Source organism: Cryptotermes secundus, unplaced genomic scaffold (assembly GCF_002891405.2).
Source record: "Cryptotermes secundus unplaced genomic scaffold, Csec_1.0 scaffold202, whole genome shotgun sequence".
Classification (NCBI taxonomy): Eukaryota; Metazoa; Arthropoda; class Insecta; order Blattodea; family Kalotermitidae; genus Cryptotermes; species Cryptotermes secundus.
The window spans coordinates 47,055-64,331 of record NW_019739210.1 but is presented as its reverse complement, the minus strand read 5'-3'; the positions used below and the strand labels follow the sequence as shown (position 1 = coordinate 64,331).

The following is a 17,277-nucleotide window of genomic DNA, read 5'->3' as shown; positions in this document are numbered from 1 at the left end:
TGTGTTACCTGTGTCACAGCTGCATTGCGCGTTACGTCACCGTGCAGAGGGGGGATGACGGAGCGCTGACTCACCTGCCACGTCACTGCTGGGGGGGGTTCTCCGTTGCGCAACATGTCCCAATATTTTTAAGCGTCAGATGTATTCAGTTGTGGCAGATGTAGGAACGCATGTTTCAGCCTACTTATATTATCTGTCGTTAAACAACATAGTAACTGGGTTTGGAAGTGGAAGTTTCAACACTGATAAAACTGAGCTCATTGGTGAGCTTTTTGGGCCAGTTTAATTCATTCCATGTTACTAGAATATATTTCCATTTTAAGTGGTATTTTTTTGTCACCTGCACCAATGAACTGCTTTTCCACTGTGTGCATTTCTATCATTCCTACTTGGTCAGCTGTGATGATGATATTTAGAGTGAAGGTTACTGGTCTGCTGTATCTGTCTTACAAATCTCTCAGTATTAATTGTATGTGCACACAATACAAGGTCTCAAATCCTCCTCACACTGAGGACGTCGCAGATGCAAACTTTTGCATCATAGAATGGAACTTCATATATAGTCCTCCATAGTCCCTAATCTTGTGCGCTCATGTGGCCATTCAAATAAAATCAGAAGAGAAACATCATCTTTGAACCAAACTTCCCATCATGAACTGACTGATGATAACACTTTCTAAGTTATTATATCATGTTGCTGTAAAATGCATACAAATATAGTTCTGTAAGACTGTAGTTTCAATAGTTTTGTTGCAGTTCTCACAAGATTCTGTTTTTGTTAGGACATGCATAAGTCTGAATTAGAGCATATAATGTTTTGTATGACTGTTATGTGAGCTGTAAGCCTCTTAGGAATTGTTACACAAAATTCAGAAGAAAGTTTCTTGGCATTTGAGTCCCCCCCCAAAACACTATTTGGATCATGTCAATAGAGGAACAACTGGTGTGTTAATATACAGGAAACTGAACAGAAATATTGAGAACATATTCTTATATTGCTATTCACTTCAATGGTTTTAGCTCTGTCATGTTCTTTTGACATTGAAAACATGTACACGAACATACCAATAAACGATATAAATATAATTAACAATATAATAGATAGTAACACAGAAATTCAATCCAATATTCAAACTGCATTAACATATATACTGAAAACAGTAATGCTACAGAACTACTTCCAATTTGCCCAAAAATATCATAAATAAATAGAGGAATGCCCCCAACAACCGCAATACTTGCAGAAACATTTATTCAACACATGTAACATAAACATTTATATCCAATTCTAAAAGCAAACAAATAATTACATATAATAGGTAGGTAGATGATATAGCCATAATATATAACAAAAACAAAACTAACATTGAAAAACACTTAACAAATTTACCAGCGAGGAAGAGCAACACAAGAAAATCAAGTATCTAGACATTAAAATACACTGCAAGAACAAACAATTAGAATTTTCAATATACAGTTAACCTACTCAGACAGATATTATAGTAACTACTTTACTGGCATAAAAGTGTTCAACAATCTGCCACAAAGTATTAAAAACTTGGGCAATGATACTAAAAAGTTTAAATCAGAGTTAAAGAATTATCTACATGCTCATTCCTTCTATTCTTTAGATGAATACTTCAATGTAAATAGAGAATGATGTAAAATTAAGTTATATTAATTTTTAAGCTAAAATTGCCTGTACTTATGTATGTAACCTTTTGACATGTTCTGTATCCAAAGGTACTAACCTGCTTAGGATTTATAGAATGTAAATAAATTGAATTCAGATTCAATTCAATTCAATAGTTCATGTCAACCATATGAACACAAACTATCGGGTATAGAACATCTATTAAACCAATTAAACACATATCCAGTAACAAAGAAATAAAACAAACAGAAAAAACGCCATTAAAACATACTACAGAATAACGAATACAACACAAGTCTACTAGAGAAGCCATTATCACACTCATGAAAAGAAAACATACATGAAGATCAAAAACATCAAAGAACAAAATGGGCTATATTTACATAATGTGGAAGAGAAGTAAGACAAATAACTAAGTTTTTAAGAACACACAACTCAAAATAGCTTTTCAGACAAGAAACACAATTAATAATATACTAAAACATCACAGACAAACTAAAAATATAACAATAGTGGTATTTATCAGATGAGATGTCTAGATTGCCCAACATTCCACAAAATATATAAAGAGCATATTCATGCTATCAGAAATAATAATAGTAATTCTGTTTATTCAAATTATATTAAACATGAGTCACACATATGACACAGTAACAGATACTATGGATGTCATAAGTACAGGAAAGAAGGGCAGAATTTTAGACACTTTAGTAAATTACCATATTTAGAAAATTAGCAAAAAAACTTGCACATGAACAATACACACATCAAGGTACACAACCCCATATTTCAAATAATACATGAACTTTATGATAAGTAGCAACACACTCACTATGTAAAAATTATTGTAACGTGTCGGGAATCCAGAAGAGTCACTTCTATGGAAATGCTGGAATAGACCTTTGCATAAGAAACAACAATCGCTCTATTGTAGTTCTAACAGGAGTCTCCACGGTTATAACAAAGGGTTCGTTGCATAGCAGCGACCGAGGTTATAAAGCGGGTTGAATGCATTCGCAGAGTTAGTCTGTTATAAACCGCCAAAGAAGACAGTCCAGTATTGCCGAGATATTGTAAGCAGTAATTGTAACACTGCAAGAGCAAATGATTGTAAGGTGTGTAAAGTGAGTGAGTGGAATAAATTTGCTATATCAAATACCACGGCGTAAACTTATTTGTAGCGTGACACACACAAAAAAACGCTACACTGGTGTCAGAAGTGGGATTCGAACCCATGCCCACAGAAGTGGACTGTGAATGGAGAGCAGTCACACACCAAAAATTAATACAAGGATTGCAAAGCAACGCTTTATATACACAAGGGAAAACAACTCATCCCATATGACACCTAAGTACAAAATACAACATCTAGATACACAAAGATAGTATAACCAAGCATTCAAAGCAAATCATACTAATAATATGTGTTATACATTTCAGAGAAACAGCTGCAATTCAAAAAGATATGAACAAACATCAACCACATATATTAAGAATACTATAAGATTTGCGTCCAGTGAGTTAGAATCCTTAAATAAGTGTTGCCTGAAAATGGCCTTGTAAGGCTGAAACATGTAGCAGCATAACAATAACATGTGTATATATTTTTTAATAATTCTAATAACATTTTATACATTTAATGATCATTGTATGGATTAAATATGAATTAATGTTTCTAATTTGTTACATTATAAATGGAAAAAGAAAAAGACTATAGAATGTACATCAATGCAACAGGATCCTGAAATATAAAATTACTAACATTGTATACTGCAAGGGCACCAGTATGCTTCACATACTGATGTTATTGCCTCAGATATCTGAGCAAGAAATGTAGTGAATTATGCAGTGAACATGCATAACAGAAATATCATAAAATTAAATGCAGCATTGGCAACTGTTCTCAATCCCTTGCTCTTTTCTGTCTGCTTTTTTTCTTCTTCCTCCTCAAATTGTGACACAATAAACTACTTCTTTTGATATGGAATATCTCCCTTTCATTTGATTGCTTCGAAACTTGGACTGTCACCTTAAGAATATAAATTGCGTGTGTTTGAGAACAAGTTGCTGGAAAGAACAACTGGATGTGAGAAAGAAGTAACAGGAGTATGGAGAAAAACTTCATGATAAGGAGCTTCCTAGTTTGTGCTTTTCACAAAATATTGTAGCGTGTTTCGTGTGTCACGCTACAAATAAGTTCACGCCGTTGTCCCAATATAGCGAATTTATTTCCTTCGCTCACTTACACACTTTACAATCATTTTCGCCTGCAGTGTTACAGTCACTGCTTACAATAACTCGGCGAACACTGGACTGGCTTCACTGGCGGTTTATCGCAGACTATCTTCTGCAGCGGATATTCCAGGACTGGCTTCTTCGACAGGTTGCTGACGACTTTCTTCTTCGAAGACTATTCCGACACTCTAGGCTTCGTGTCGAAGCTGGGCTATTTGTAACCTTGCCCGCTGTTAGGCAACGAACCCTCCGTTATAACCATGGAGACTCCTGTTAGAATTACAATGGAGCAATTGTTGTCTCCTCTGTAACGGTCTATTGTAGCGTTTCCATAGAAGTTACTCCTCTGGTTTGCCGACACGTTACACTGCTCCCTTCTAAAGGTTGTTCGTCCCCGAACAGCCTAAAGGTTCTCCCTCGGTTTCGATTCTGCGGTGTTCTGCTTGCACGTCTGCATTCGGCCTTGGTGTCTGCTGGCATATTTGTGCGCCGTTCGTTCTAACCGTATCCGCCCCTCTCTTCGTCTGTGCTCGTCCCGAGCACTTCCCCAGCCGATAGTTTGCCGATCTCGTTGCCTCACATTCATCCTTCACTTTCACTCTTCATGCATCCTTGTTGGGGAGGCCGGTACTTTACCGGTTCCTCCCATAAGGGTCGTTACCCTTTTTGCGTTTTGGAGGGGGTCAACCCCTCCACAGCGTCCAGTTCTTGTTTCCCCGCTCCCTGTTGGGTTCCTTGGAAAATTGTTTCATGTTTCCCGGAGCGTAGATCTCATATAATCTCATATAATAATCCTTGAGCGGCCCTTCTCTCCGCGTTGGTTGCTCGCTCGCTCGTGGTCCCGACGCTGTTACTCCCAACCATGCTTTTCTTGCGCCAGGCCATTCCTGGACAGGACGTCATTTTGCCGGTCTCCTTTGCCTGCCGTGCCACTATCGCACGGGGGTTCAACCCTCTGTGTGTGAAGGCCAGTTTCTTCCGCTGGCATCCGAAGGTTCCCTTGGGAGTCTCCTTCTTGAAGTCGTTTCTCCAACGTCGTGCCACTGTCGCGCGACGGGATGTCTTTCTGCTTGTGATTGCCAATTCCTTCGGGGGTCCACGATTTTCCCCTGCCGAATCCTTCGGTTCCTGGCGGCGGCGTTCCGCGGCCAGTTTCTGGTCCCTACGCCGTTTCTTCGGTTCTCCAACCGGTATTTTCGGGGCGTCTCCTACGGGGACCTCTCGATGCTCCAGCACGGACTGCATCGCTTCCGGGTGGGGCTCAATCTTCACGTGGGTAGTTCTCCTCTCTCCCCCCCAGGATTTCAACTTCTCAGCTCGCGTGGCGGCCATTTCCTCTCGCCATGCTTTCAGGTCGGCCATCATCTCTTGGTGTCTGGTTTCCGCCTTGGCCCGGTTTGCCTCCATTTCTTCCTTGTAGGCTTTTCTATCGGCCGACGCCTTGGCGTCCATTCTTGCCAGCATCTCAAGTAGTAGCTGAATGTCTTGCTTCTCCATTTATTTTGTCAATTCAATACTTCTTTCTAAATCAAGGCGTGTTTAAGCTCGCATCCCACTTCTGACACCAATGTAGCGTGTTTCGTGTGTCACGCTACAAATAAGTTCACGCCGTTGTCCCAATATAGCGAATTTATTTCCTTCGCTCACTTACACACTTTACAATCATTTTCGCCTGCAGTGTTACAGTCACTGCTTACAATAACTCGGCGAACACTGGACTGGCTTCACTGGCGGTTTATCGCAGACTATCTTCTGCAGCGGATATTCCAGGACTGGCTTCTTCGACGGGTTGCTGACGACTTTCTTCTTCGAAGACTATTCCGACACTCTAGGCTTAGTGTCGAAGCTGGGCTATTTGTAACCTTGCCCGCTGTTAGGCAACGAACCCTCCGTTATAACCATGGAGACTCCTGTTAGAATTACAATGGAGCAATTGTTATCTCCTCTGTAACGGTCTATTGTAGCGTTTCCATAGAAGTTACTCCTCTGGTTTGCCGACATGTTACAATATTATTAGGATGATCGAAATAAGATGAAAGAGGTTGGTTGAAATTGTAGAACACACATTGTATATAAAAACTGAGTAGAAAATTGTTGGTCATAACCCTGAATGGAAACTTTGGCATAAACAGGAAGTTAATATTGAAATTAATCTTAAATAATTATGGCAATGAGTGGATTCACCCTGCTCAGGATACTCATGTGGTGGGCTCTTGCGAACATGGTAATGGATCTTCAGGTTTCATAAACAAAATTTCTTGACTAGATGAACAACTGATAACTCATAAAGAAAACTCTGCTTCTAGAGATAGTTATTTAAATGTGACATAATTTGAAAGAAAATATTGTCACAGTGTTAAAGTATATATTCCACCATTTCAGTTCACTAAAATAAATGAAAATATGAACCAACCTTCTGAATGATTTTGCAAGATTATGAACACAAAGAGAACTGGTACACATTAGCGAATTATTTGCAGGTACAGTGATGGCTCTATAAGGTAAACAATAACAGAAACGTTGCATATTAATGCAGCTGACAGTCTCATTGTTCACATATTTCTCACATAAGGCATATTGAGCTACCACTTGCATGATTTTCTTATCATCAGCCAAATTGGATTCATCCAATCAAGAAAGACTGTACTTGGTCACTGGTCACAGGTGATATTTTCCATGATCAACCTCCATTTGAACACTGTACAATTTACATAGTTGAGAAAGTGTTTTTAGATAAACTAAAACGCAAACTTTACATATATTTATCATATCATATTTTTACTCAGGATAGGGACTTTTTAATATAGTTACTTGTAATTCTGAAGGTGCTGTGATATTCAAATAGACTATTTAACAAAGTGGTCCAGTTCTTGGAACATGTAACTTGATGCATCGAATTCGTTTACAGGTCTGATGGATGTCTGCCAGCATCAGAAAGCAGAAACGATGGTGGTAACACGAGATGCTGATGGTCGCCCCCTACGTCATGGTGGGGAGAAGGTAGTGGCTGAAGTATGGTACAAGGATACCAGCCACAGGTAGCATGCTTCTTCTGATACCAAGACCTATTACGCAGTTGATGGTGAAGAAGTTATTAACTTACATACGAGGGTCAGTAAAAAAAGCTCCTAGAATGGTCATATAGCACTCTAATGGTAGGACATATGGCAACATTTACCTAATCACCTTCAAAGTAGGACCCTTGTGCACACACACACTTGCTCCATCGATCTTGCCATTGTTGGAAGCAGCAGTGGAAGGCTTCTTTTGGAATCTTCCGGAGCTTGGCCATCATATTCAATTTGATGTCCTCCATGGTTGTGAAACGTGTTTCCTTGAGGCCCATTTTATAGTAGTGAACAGCCAAAAGTCACTTGGAGCGAGATTCGGCGAGTACGGTGGTTGAGTGATGACAGGAATGTTTTTCTTGGCGAGGAATTGCTGCACAACAAGCGATGTGTGGCTTGGTGCATTATCGTGATGCAGAAACCCCTGTCCCTGCCATTTGTTGTGCCGCTTCCTCTGAACTGCATCGCGCTACCTCTGCAAAACCTGCACATAGAAATGGCCAGTAACAGTACCAACTTCTTGCTCCAACTCCATGATGGTCATTCTTCGATCACATCAAATCAGTTGTTGCACTTTTCCAATCATTTCTTTGGTTCTGGATGTCGAAGGTCTCCTGCTGCACTGGTCATCCTCTAACGCCTCCTGCCCATTCTTAAACCGGGAAAACCAGTTGTAAATGGCAGATTTCTTTAGTGCAGTATCACCGCAAACTTGCTGCAGGGCCAATAGCGTCTCTGAAGTAGATTTTCCCAATTTGCACATGAACATGATGTTCGCATGCTGTTTGAACTGTGACATTGCACTGAATGACCAACACTCACGTCTAATTCAAACAGAACAGTAACGACACTGCACACTGAAACCTGTCCAGACCTGTTGTGTCTGCAAGCAGACATGCTGAGCTTCCCACCACAACAGTGTATGTGCTATCTTATTGCTCGTTCTTCGTCTGCAGGGGAATTCCGGGAACTTTTTGACTGCCCTCTGTATAACAAGAAAATAGAATCATCATTCATTGTATTGTATTTTATTGTATTTTATTTCATCCCTTTTGCTACATAGTAACACTTGTAACGTCATTCGGTAATACAAGTTAACAAAATAAATTACAAAGTTACAAGCATACTACCAACATTCGTTACAATCATAAGCAATATATAAATACAATATTCAAAAAAATATACTACTATATACATCTCATGAATGGCTATGACATCCAAACATAAGTACTTGCACCATCAACTTTTTTATTAAAACTAACAAATTCATTTATCGTATAAAAAGAATATTTCAATAAAAATGATTTTAGGTCTTTTTTAAAAGCTGAAAAACCCACTGAGTTTATTTTGTTTGGCACCTTACTATACAATTCTATCCCCATATTTACCACACTTTTTTAAAATAATGTATTTCTGCAGAATTGAATATGAAAATCCTTGTTTATTCTTGTATTATAACTATGAATATTAAAAATTTGAATCAAATCTGCTTTGTGCTTTTTTATGTAACATAACACCTCTAAGATATACAAAGATGTGACAATGAGGATGCCATAATCTTTAAAAATTTGCCTGCATGACTCTTGTTTACCAAGTCCACTAATTATTCGCATTTAGTGATTTGGTTCACAAGTCATTATGGATACCTTTTGCTAATGTGTCTGTAGTCTGTCACCAATTCTGGAAGTCGGTTTTCTGTGTTCTTCTGACATGGCAGATCTTGTGGATTGTGGAGGCATCAACAGTTTCAGTGGGAATATTAATCCAGAAAGCTTGATATAATGAATTCTAGTGCATAGTACTAAGGAGTTTGGATAGCTCAGGCAGCATAGCAACAGGCTATAGGCTGAATGGTTGGGGTTCATTTCCTGGCATAGGCAAGATTTTGCTCTTATCTACAGCGTCCAGCCCAGCTCTGGTAACAACCCTGCCTCCTATACAAGGGGTGTGAGAAGTAATTACCCTGAAGTTCAAGGGGCAAGGGGGGTGAAGTTGACTACTCACCTCCATCTAGTGCTGAGGTCAAGAATGGTGAAGCTATAACATCCCTACCACATATCTTCATACGATAGTGCTTAGTTAATTACGCACAGGAATAACTTTACTTTTTTTTTTACCAAATAGTACTAAACATACTTACCTGTTTCTCACTTTAATTTTTTGGTTACAGAAAGGTTCCAGTAAAAGTGACAGACCAACAAGATGGGACATATCTAATCTCATTTGTGCCTGACACTTCAGGCAACTTAAGCCTCTCTGTGTCAGTGCAAGGAAAACCAATTAAGGTGAAACATCTAAAACAATAGGCTCTATTACAAATGCTTTCTTTATGATAGCATGCAAAGTGTGTTATTTTGTTAATTGTTTCTAATTACTTAATATGTTGCAGTTTTAATAATGTTAGTATATATTCAGCTTTCCTCTCATTTTGTTTCAGTTAGAAATTTTCATCCTAAATGTTATTTTGAACTGGTGAGCATCCCTTCCATTTTGTGTTTCAAAGTGTTATTCTGATCTGGTCAGCATCCTTTCCATTTTATATTTCAACTAGAGTTTTTATCCCAGTAAGCTATTTTCAGATAGTTTTCATTATTGTTTTGATTTGTGTTCATCATCAACATCAGCAGCAACAGCAGCAGTATCTTCAATGATTTAGACCTGATTGGCATCACCTGTTTTCATCTGAAATTGACGATTTCATCTGTTTTTAGATCATCCAATTTGCCTATCTCATTATTCTATATTCCCTTGTTACTTTCGGTAACTGTGTACCTTGTATTCTTATCACATGATCTTTTGAGTTGTTTCAATGGAGTCCCTCAGTTAATGATATTAATTGGTTCCATGAAAACCATCATTAACTGAAATTGTCATTAACTGGATATAGGAAATACATGTTAAAGGCATAACTTGTTCCAAGTTGTTCAGAAGTTGACTTTCTTCACCGTAAGAATATAGTTTATAATATTAAAGTTTTTTGCCATCACACAAGAACTAGGGTTTGATTGTTGTATAATAAAATGATTCAGGCCACGCCATAGATCAAGCGGTTAGTCACTGGCTTCCCACCATGGCGGCCCGGGTTCGATCCTCGGTCTGGTCAAGTGGGATTTGTGGTGGACAAAGTGGCGCTGGGGTGGGTTTTCTCCGACTACTTCGGTTTCCTCTGCCATTCTTCATTCCACCAAATTCTCCATCATCGTAATCACCTGGGACAGGTACATTATGCCAATCAGTGGCCGCCGTGCCGAGTGGACCCAGCTGGACTCCACGCCCTCCCCCCACTAGCGAAAAACAAAACAAATCATGTGGAAACAAGTCAGTTTGTTATATCAGTCACATAACATGTTTCATCTCTTCGACTATCATCATTTATTCTCCAAGCAAGGCATTTTCCTTATTGACAACAGCATCTTCAAACCCCTCAAAATCTCGTTGAATTGCTGACCAGAGGATTTCTATGCAGCATTCAGGCTGTGTACTGAAATTTCTTTCCATGCTGACACAGAACTCCTTTCAGCCTCCAGAAAGTTAAATTTTGTCTTCTAGGTTTTGTTCAGTGTTATGCCATAGTCAATTGACATTGCTTCATGATATCTGTGGAAAAAGTTTTTGGTGTATAAGCCTCTTGAAATTTGCAGTAACTTGCTGGTCCACAGGCTGGATCAAATATGTCATCCTGGTTAGCAGGAGCTGCACTCTGATGAAAGAAAATTTGGCAGTCAAAGATGAAGTAAACATATCAATAATAGAACCTACGGGACCCTGTGAGTGGTGGATCAGTAATTAAAATGTCTGTAATCAGTAGCATCATAAATCAAAGGGTCATTGTACTGTATGATTATATAACATGTACTTCATATTTTTAATTCTTTCTTATAAAGTATGCGCCAAAAATGCAGTACTGAAACTCGCGCATCTCGAATGTGTATGTGCGTTTGTTGACGAGGTATATCTCCAGCCGCACGTGTTCCCAATAGTGAAAAGGAAGTTGTGTAGTGCAGATGTTGGAAAGGGTCTCTCGATAAAGGAAAAAGTATTCATATTTGAGTATTATTTCCGTTCATACGGAAGTGGTCGCCAGGCAACTCCCTTCCTTGGTTTTGAGTGGCCAGATGTTATCGTCCAGAAACTGCTACATAGTACACGTGTAACGATATGGTGTGCCGTCTCAGCACATGGTATATTAGGCCTCTATTTCATTGAGGATGAGGAAGGCAATGCTCTTACCGTCACCCAAGAACGCTACAGGGACATGCTGATTGGACCATTTCTTCAGGATTTGAGAAGGTTCTGTCATGCAAGGGACCTTCATATGAATAGACAGAGGTATGAACAGGATGTCTTTTCATTTCAGTACTGTAAGTTTGGCACCTACTGTATTTCCATTATATCTTTTTAATTTAATTTAATTCAATTTTTTTCTTTCATTTGTAACTGAGTAAAAAAAAATATATTTTCTGCCTCTTTGATACTGAAACAGCGCTAAAATAATCCTAACATTGGGCCATGACAGCCAAATCCTTGTTACTATAAACTGTTTCCATAAAATTGATTTTAATATTATCTTCCCATTTCTCCATCACTATTCCAGATTTCCCCTTACCAAATGGTTTGCTCATTAAAGTGTCATGTTCTGACCTGGGTTTCATGTCCAGTCTTGCTTTATTTATACAAGAAGAAGAGATTATTCACAAAGTTCCCATTATATAATTTCCTCTGTTTGCTGCTTATTTCTGCTGATGATTAGTTTTAGTTCACCCATAATACTAAGGCAAAATGTTAAAGAAAACTGAATGGATAATACTGGAAATAATTAATTAAAGCGTAATAATATTATCATCAAATAACATTTCTGCCTTTTTGTTGTATCTATTATTCCACAATTTTAAACAGTAAATAAATGATCCTCTCTCCCAAGTATTTTCAATGTTGGTACTACAATTTGCCAAGCTGTTCTTTATGGTGTATTATTGTAATTCACTGTATGCAAAGCAAAATAGTCAAATTGTACAGTCAGGCGCACACACGTCTAAGTAGTTTGCTGCTTACTAATACCTAAAATTGATTACATTTTCATTTACTTCATAGTGAGAACCTTCATCAGTACTCTGATTTATTCTGGCTTGAAGCTTTATGGTCCATCAATTTGTTTGTCTTTTCAGAGATTTTCCTAAATCTTGTTTTTCTGTAAGTGTGTGTATTAATATTTGTTTTCATTTATCTTTCATCTTTCAGTCTTTCATTATTCTCATATGTAGCTATAGAGGGTAGGAGGTCAGTCATTCATAGCTTTCAAAGCCATTATGGATATAGTGATTAAAAAAATTGCCTCATTGGGAATCAAATTGTGGCTGCCTGTACTGTAAGTAAACACACAACCAAAAGGATTACAATGAAGAACCAGAGAACTGCAGGTCTCTTTGTTAGTTATAAACATTAATTTATGGAACAATTAATTTAATTAATTAATAATGTATTAAGCAATTAACTGCTGTCTTATTGATAATTAATCTACATTATATTGTGGCATATTTGCTTAAGCAAGAACTGTGAAGCCACCAGAGACAGTCTTTGCTAGGGAACGGCTCTGCAAGCACTAGGGTAGGCATCAGATTCGTAACACACAACAATGGAGTAACTGGGAAGTTGTGTTCTCTTCATGCGCCATGTGATAGCTACATGATGCAACAGTAGAATAACTTTGAGAGGTGGTTTCTATGCAGCCCTTGCCAATGCTATATAACAAGCAGCAGCTGTGATTACAAGAGAGTCGTAAGTCTTGGGACAGCAGCTAGTAGAGTAGAAGTTAGTAGTAAGACAGTTGCCAGCCCATAAGACTGTGAGTGCGTAAGCAGAGAACACTGTTGGATCCATGATTAGGCAACAACTGGTGGAGATAAAGCAGACTCATAAGTTATAATGCATGCTGTAGTGAACTGCAGAGTGTGTGAATTAGCAACAGTGATATAGTTACATCTAGTTAGGATTTGTAAGTTTTCAATACATCCGTTTACCAATCCAAACCCCATCTATAGTCACCCTCACATATGACAATATATTATCAATGCAAGAGACAACATTGTCACCTGGAGTTTATTGTTAATTTAATTTCCCTTCCATTTTGTTCCTGTGCTTTGTGCTCCTTTCCTTCATTTCATTTCATTTTATTATCATTCAACAATCCATACATACAGGTATTACAACCATTTGGATAGGGAAATTGTCAGTTTTACATCTAATTCTCGTGCATATCTTTACAGTATACACTGTACCACCCTAATATGGAGGGTTTGTCATTTGAATAATATTATCTAGATCTAGTTACCATTAATTTCATTGTCTTTACACAAATACAACAAATTAATCAGCTACATATTACATTTACACACCTGATGAATCAAAAGACATAAATTCATCTACAGAATAAAAGGAATGTTTCAGCAAAAAAGATTTTAATTCGTTTTTAAATGAGTTAAAATTTTCCCTTTGTTTTATTTGATTGGGGACCTTATTATACAAACTAATTTCCATATTTATCACACTCCTCTTAAAAAGAGCTGTATTACAGTGCTGTACATGAAAATTTAATTTTCTTCGTGTGTTATAATTATGAATGTCTGAATTTATTGCCATAAAAGCCTTGTATTTTTTGATAAAGCATGTCACCTCCAATATATACAGAGAAGGCAATGTTAAAACATTGTAATCTTTAAAAATTTGTCTACATGATGTGCCACTACTAATACCCGCTTTTGCAATTTAAAAATGCTTTTACTTACCCTATCCCCACCCCACAATAAGATACCATTTCTCATGATTGTAACAAATGAAGTATTGGAAATGTGTACAACAGGGTAGTCCATTCCATGTGCGTGTGCGGACCATGCGTACCCACCATGGCACTTTCCACTGCTGCAGCTTCTGTTCTAGTGGAGGCAGTAAAGAAGCTACTTGTGGCTGTGGAGGCAGGATGCCAGGTGAGGCCAACTTGAACTGAAGCTCATATTATGTGTATAAAAATGTAACTTTCTTGTGGTATTTTATTTAAATTAAATTAAATTAAGCTTCTCCCATCTGAATTTCTAGATCTACATGTATATAAACACCACATATGTTTAATTAAAGTACATAACTGACAGTGCTGCTGAAGTCACCTATTTTCGAACATTGTGATAAGTGATGATGGTCATACATAAGAAGTAACCTTGAAATTATTATATAACTGTAAAGCTAGTCCTCTAACAGGCTGTGGAGACCCATAGGGTTATGAGACATTGAGGCTCTCACATTTTCTAAAGAGTTGGCTCCCAGATGGCAGTGAGGTTGTCAGTCTTATGCACTATCCTCCCTTTGCCCGAGGAAGATTCCTGGTAGTAATTTTTTTAGATAATACTCTTAACTATAAAACTACATGGATAAAAATAAGTCACTTACTCTGTGAAGAGAATTCAGTATGAAAAGGAATAATGAATTTTAAAATAGAATACTTTTATTTTGTATTATATCATGTTTAATTATACCAAGTGCAGCAGTTTCTTTTCATGAATTGTATTTATGTCTCTGTTAATTAATGTTACATATGAAAGAAAATTTACTTTCAGGTGGTTATCGAGGTTGTGGTCACGGGCATGTTGGCCACCCTGGTCAGCGTCATTGGTCATGCTGTGGCAACATTCTCAGGAATTCAGAGTGTGGCCGTTCTAACTTGTCAGTCTATCAGTTCACTCTTTGACCAATCCTGCCACTGAGCATTTAATTCCTATCATTTACCTGCTACTCAAGAGTACCTGCCTTTCTGCATCCCTACCTGACAGCCTCATAACAGGCAGTTCTCTGATATTTCAAGAAACAGCATGGGGAGAAAGAAATAATAATCCCCTCTCAGTCCTTTCTGACTGTAACTCCAAGACCACATTGTTACCATGGGTAAGAAAGACAGTAGGAAGGCAGAGGGAGAATTTACCTTATTATTTCATGAAAGAAATGTTTTGTATTATTTCTTATTTAGATACCTCAGGAAATGAAGCCAATGTATGAAAAGAACTCTGTCCCCATATATTGTATGATGTAATAGAGTATCAGGACATTACAGATGTTCTTAGGAAAGAAACCAAATACTTTCAAATGCTAAGGTCCGAAATGTCAATGAAGAATACAACAGTTTTGAGAGTTTAATATGGGTGATGGTTAGAAACGTTCTCCATAATGAAATAGAAAATAAAAATTCTTGTTTGTGTAGCTTTAGCTTTGAGGACTAGGGCATGTTGAATGCTGAGGGTGTTTCAGTGTTTTGGCAGACCTTCCAGTAGCCATCTTCAGAGTTAGAAGTTTTTGGAAGGGGTCTTCACAGCTGTTATATAACTCTTGCATTAGGCAGTGTGTCAGAGGTGAAGCCTAATGTGAGAGCTATATCAAAATGCAGAACCCTTCTCAAAGTCTTCAGTAATCCATATAGTACATATATGAGAAAATACAAATAGGAACATCTGTAAACACTGTGTTGGTTAGCATTATGCTCACAGTTTATTTCTGCCAGTACAAACTGTCTTGTTTCATTTTATTAACTGTTGTGATTACTATTGATATTTATGTTGTTCTTTGAAAGTAAAATCAGTGGAAGTAAAATGCAGGTCTTGCCTTTGGTCCTGATTAAGTGCTGTTGGTAGGAAGCAGTGTGTTGTTTTCTGATTCACTGTGGGACTATATATTGTTTATGTATTTATATGCATGGTAACATGACTGTAATTGTGTATTAGTATTTATGCTTTTCTTTCTATTCTTTGCAAGTTTTGCTTTTATATTTATATAAAGACATATTCATCCAGGTGAGGTATTTTCTGAACCACTTCCGGTTCTTGTCTTGTAATTTATCTCATTACATCTTCCTTTGGTTATCTTTGTTTGTGATACCATCATATAGTGTTGCATCACTAATAAGGTAAAATATCAACAAACCACACAATATACAAAAAGTTCTGGAAAGAATATATCACCACCAACCCTTGTTCCAATGCTTCAATCTACATGGTGAGTCTAGTAAGTACTGTATGTAAGGCCGTGCCATAGCTCAAGCAGTTAGTCGCTTGCTTCCCACCGCAGAGGCCCAGGTTCGATCCTGGGTCTGGTCAAGTGGGATTTGTGGTGGACAAAGTGGCGCTGCGGCATGTTTTCTCCAAGTACTTTGGTTTCCCCTGCCAATTTTCATTCCACCAAATTCTCCATCATCATAATCACCCAGGGCAGGCTACAATAGGCCGATCAGTGGCATCCGTGCCAAGTGGACCCAGTTGGACTCCACCCCCCACTAAGTGAATTAAAAAAAAACTGTATGTTACCTATTGTGCCTGTTTATTAGAGTATTTGTTGTGGTTTATCATGGTTGTCAACAGCATACAAAATTTTACCCAATATTATATATCAAGGTACACCCCTGATTAGATGAAATTAGTGGGGATCATCAGTGTGGATTTTGATTAGTGATTGCATTTTCTGCTTTCAACATATATACTGGAGAACAAATCAAAGTGGAATGAAACAGAATACACTTCAAGATGGCCCATGATATAGTTAGGAGAGATGTCATGTACAATATTCTCATTGAATTTGTACATACATAAAATTAGTTAGGCTATTTAAAATGTGTTTACACCTAAAGTAAGTTCATACAGGTGAAAATTTGTCTAATACATTTCACGTTCAGATTTGCCTGAAAACAAGGAGATGCTCTATCATTATTACTTTTGAAATTTCTTAAGAACATGCCATTAGGAAGGTCAAAGAAAACCAGGTGTGATTTAAATTGAAAGGGACACACAAGCTTCATATTTGTGCTGATGTTAATATATGGGTAGAAAATATAGATACCATAAAGAAAAACACTGAAGTTCTATTCTACACAAGCTCTAGAAATTAATGCAACAAAAACTAACATATGTTATGTCATCAGAAGAATGCAGGACAAAATCTTAAGAAGAAGATAGCTATTGGATCCTGTGAAACTGTCTCATCTTCCATCTAGAAACATAAAGAATGAAATATACAGAACTATAATTTTAACTGTTGTTTTGTATGTATGTATGAATGAGGAAACAATACAGATGATGGTATCTGAGAATAGGGTGCTGAGAATACGTGAACCCCAGAGGGAGTACATAACAGGAGGCTGGAGAAAACTGCATAACAAAAAGCTTCATAATTTGTGTTCTTCTCCAGATATCATCAAGATAACCAAATTGAAGATGATGAAGTAGGCAGAACAGGTAGCATGTATTGGAGAGAATAGAATTGCATGTATAGTCCTGGTAGTAAACCCAGAAG

At 37.7% G+C, this 17,277-nt stretch overlaps 1 protein-coding gene across 7 annotated transcripts in view; it reads left to right on the top strand.

The window, feature by feature from the left end:
* The window catches only part of LOC111871655 (tripartite motif-containing protein 45), a 73,851-nt gene extending 57,771 nt beyond the window's left edge, over positions 1 to 16,080 (top strand). For 6 of the 7 annotated variants that reach the window (XM_033754329.1, XM_023864895.2, XM_033754328.1 and 3 more), the window contains 4 exons: positions 6,798 to 6,927; positions 9,128 to 9,242; positions 13,814 to 13,937; positions 14,562 to 16,080. In XM_033754329.1, the coding sequence (XP_033610220.1) occupies positions 6,798 to 6,927; positions 9,128 to 9,242; positions 13,814 to 13,937; positions 14,562 to 14,692 (500 nt within the window). In that variant the 3' untranslated portion in view covers positions 14,693 to 16,080. Of the gene's footprint in view, positions 1 to 6,797; positions 7,001 to 9,127; positions 9,243 to 13,813; positions 13,938 to 14,561 lie in introns of those variants that run through there. The other variant, XR_002844077.2, reaches the window with a different exon arrangement.
* Positions 16,081 to 17,277: the final 1,197 nt, after the last annotated feature.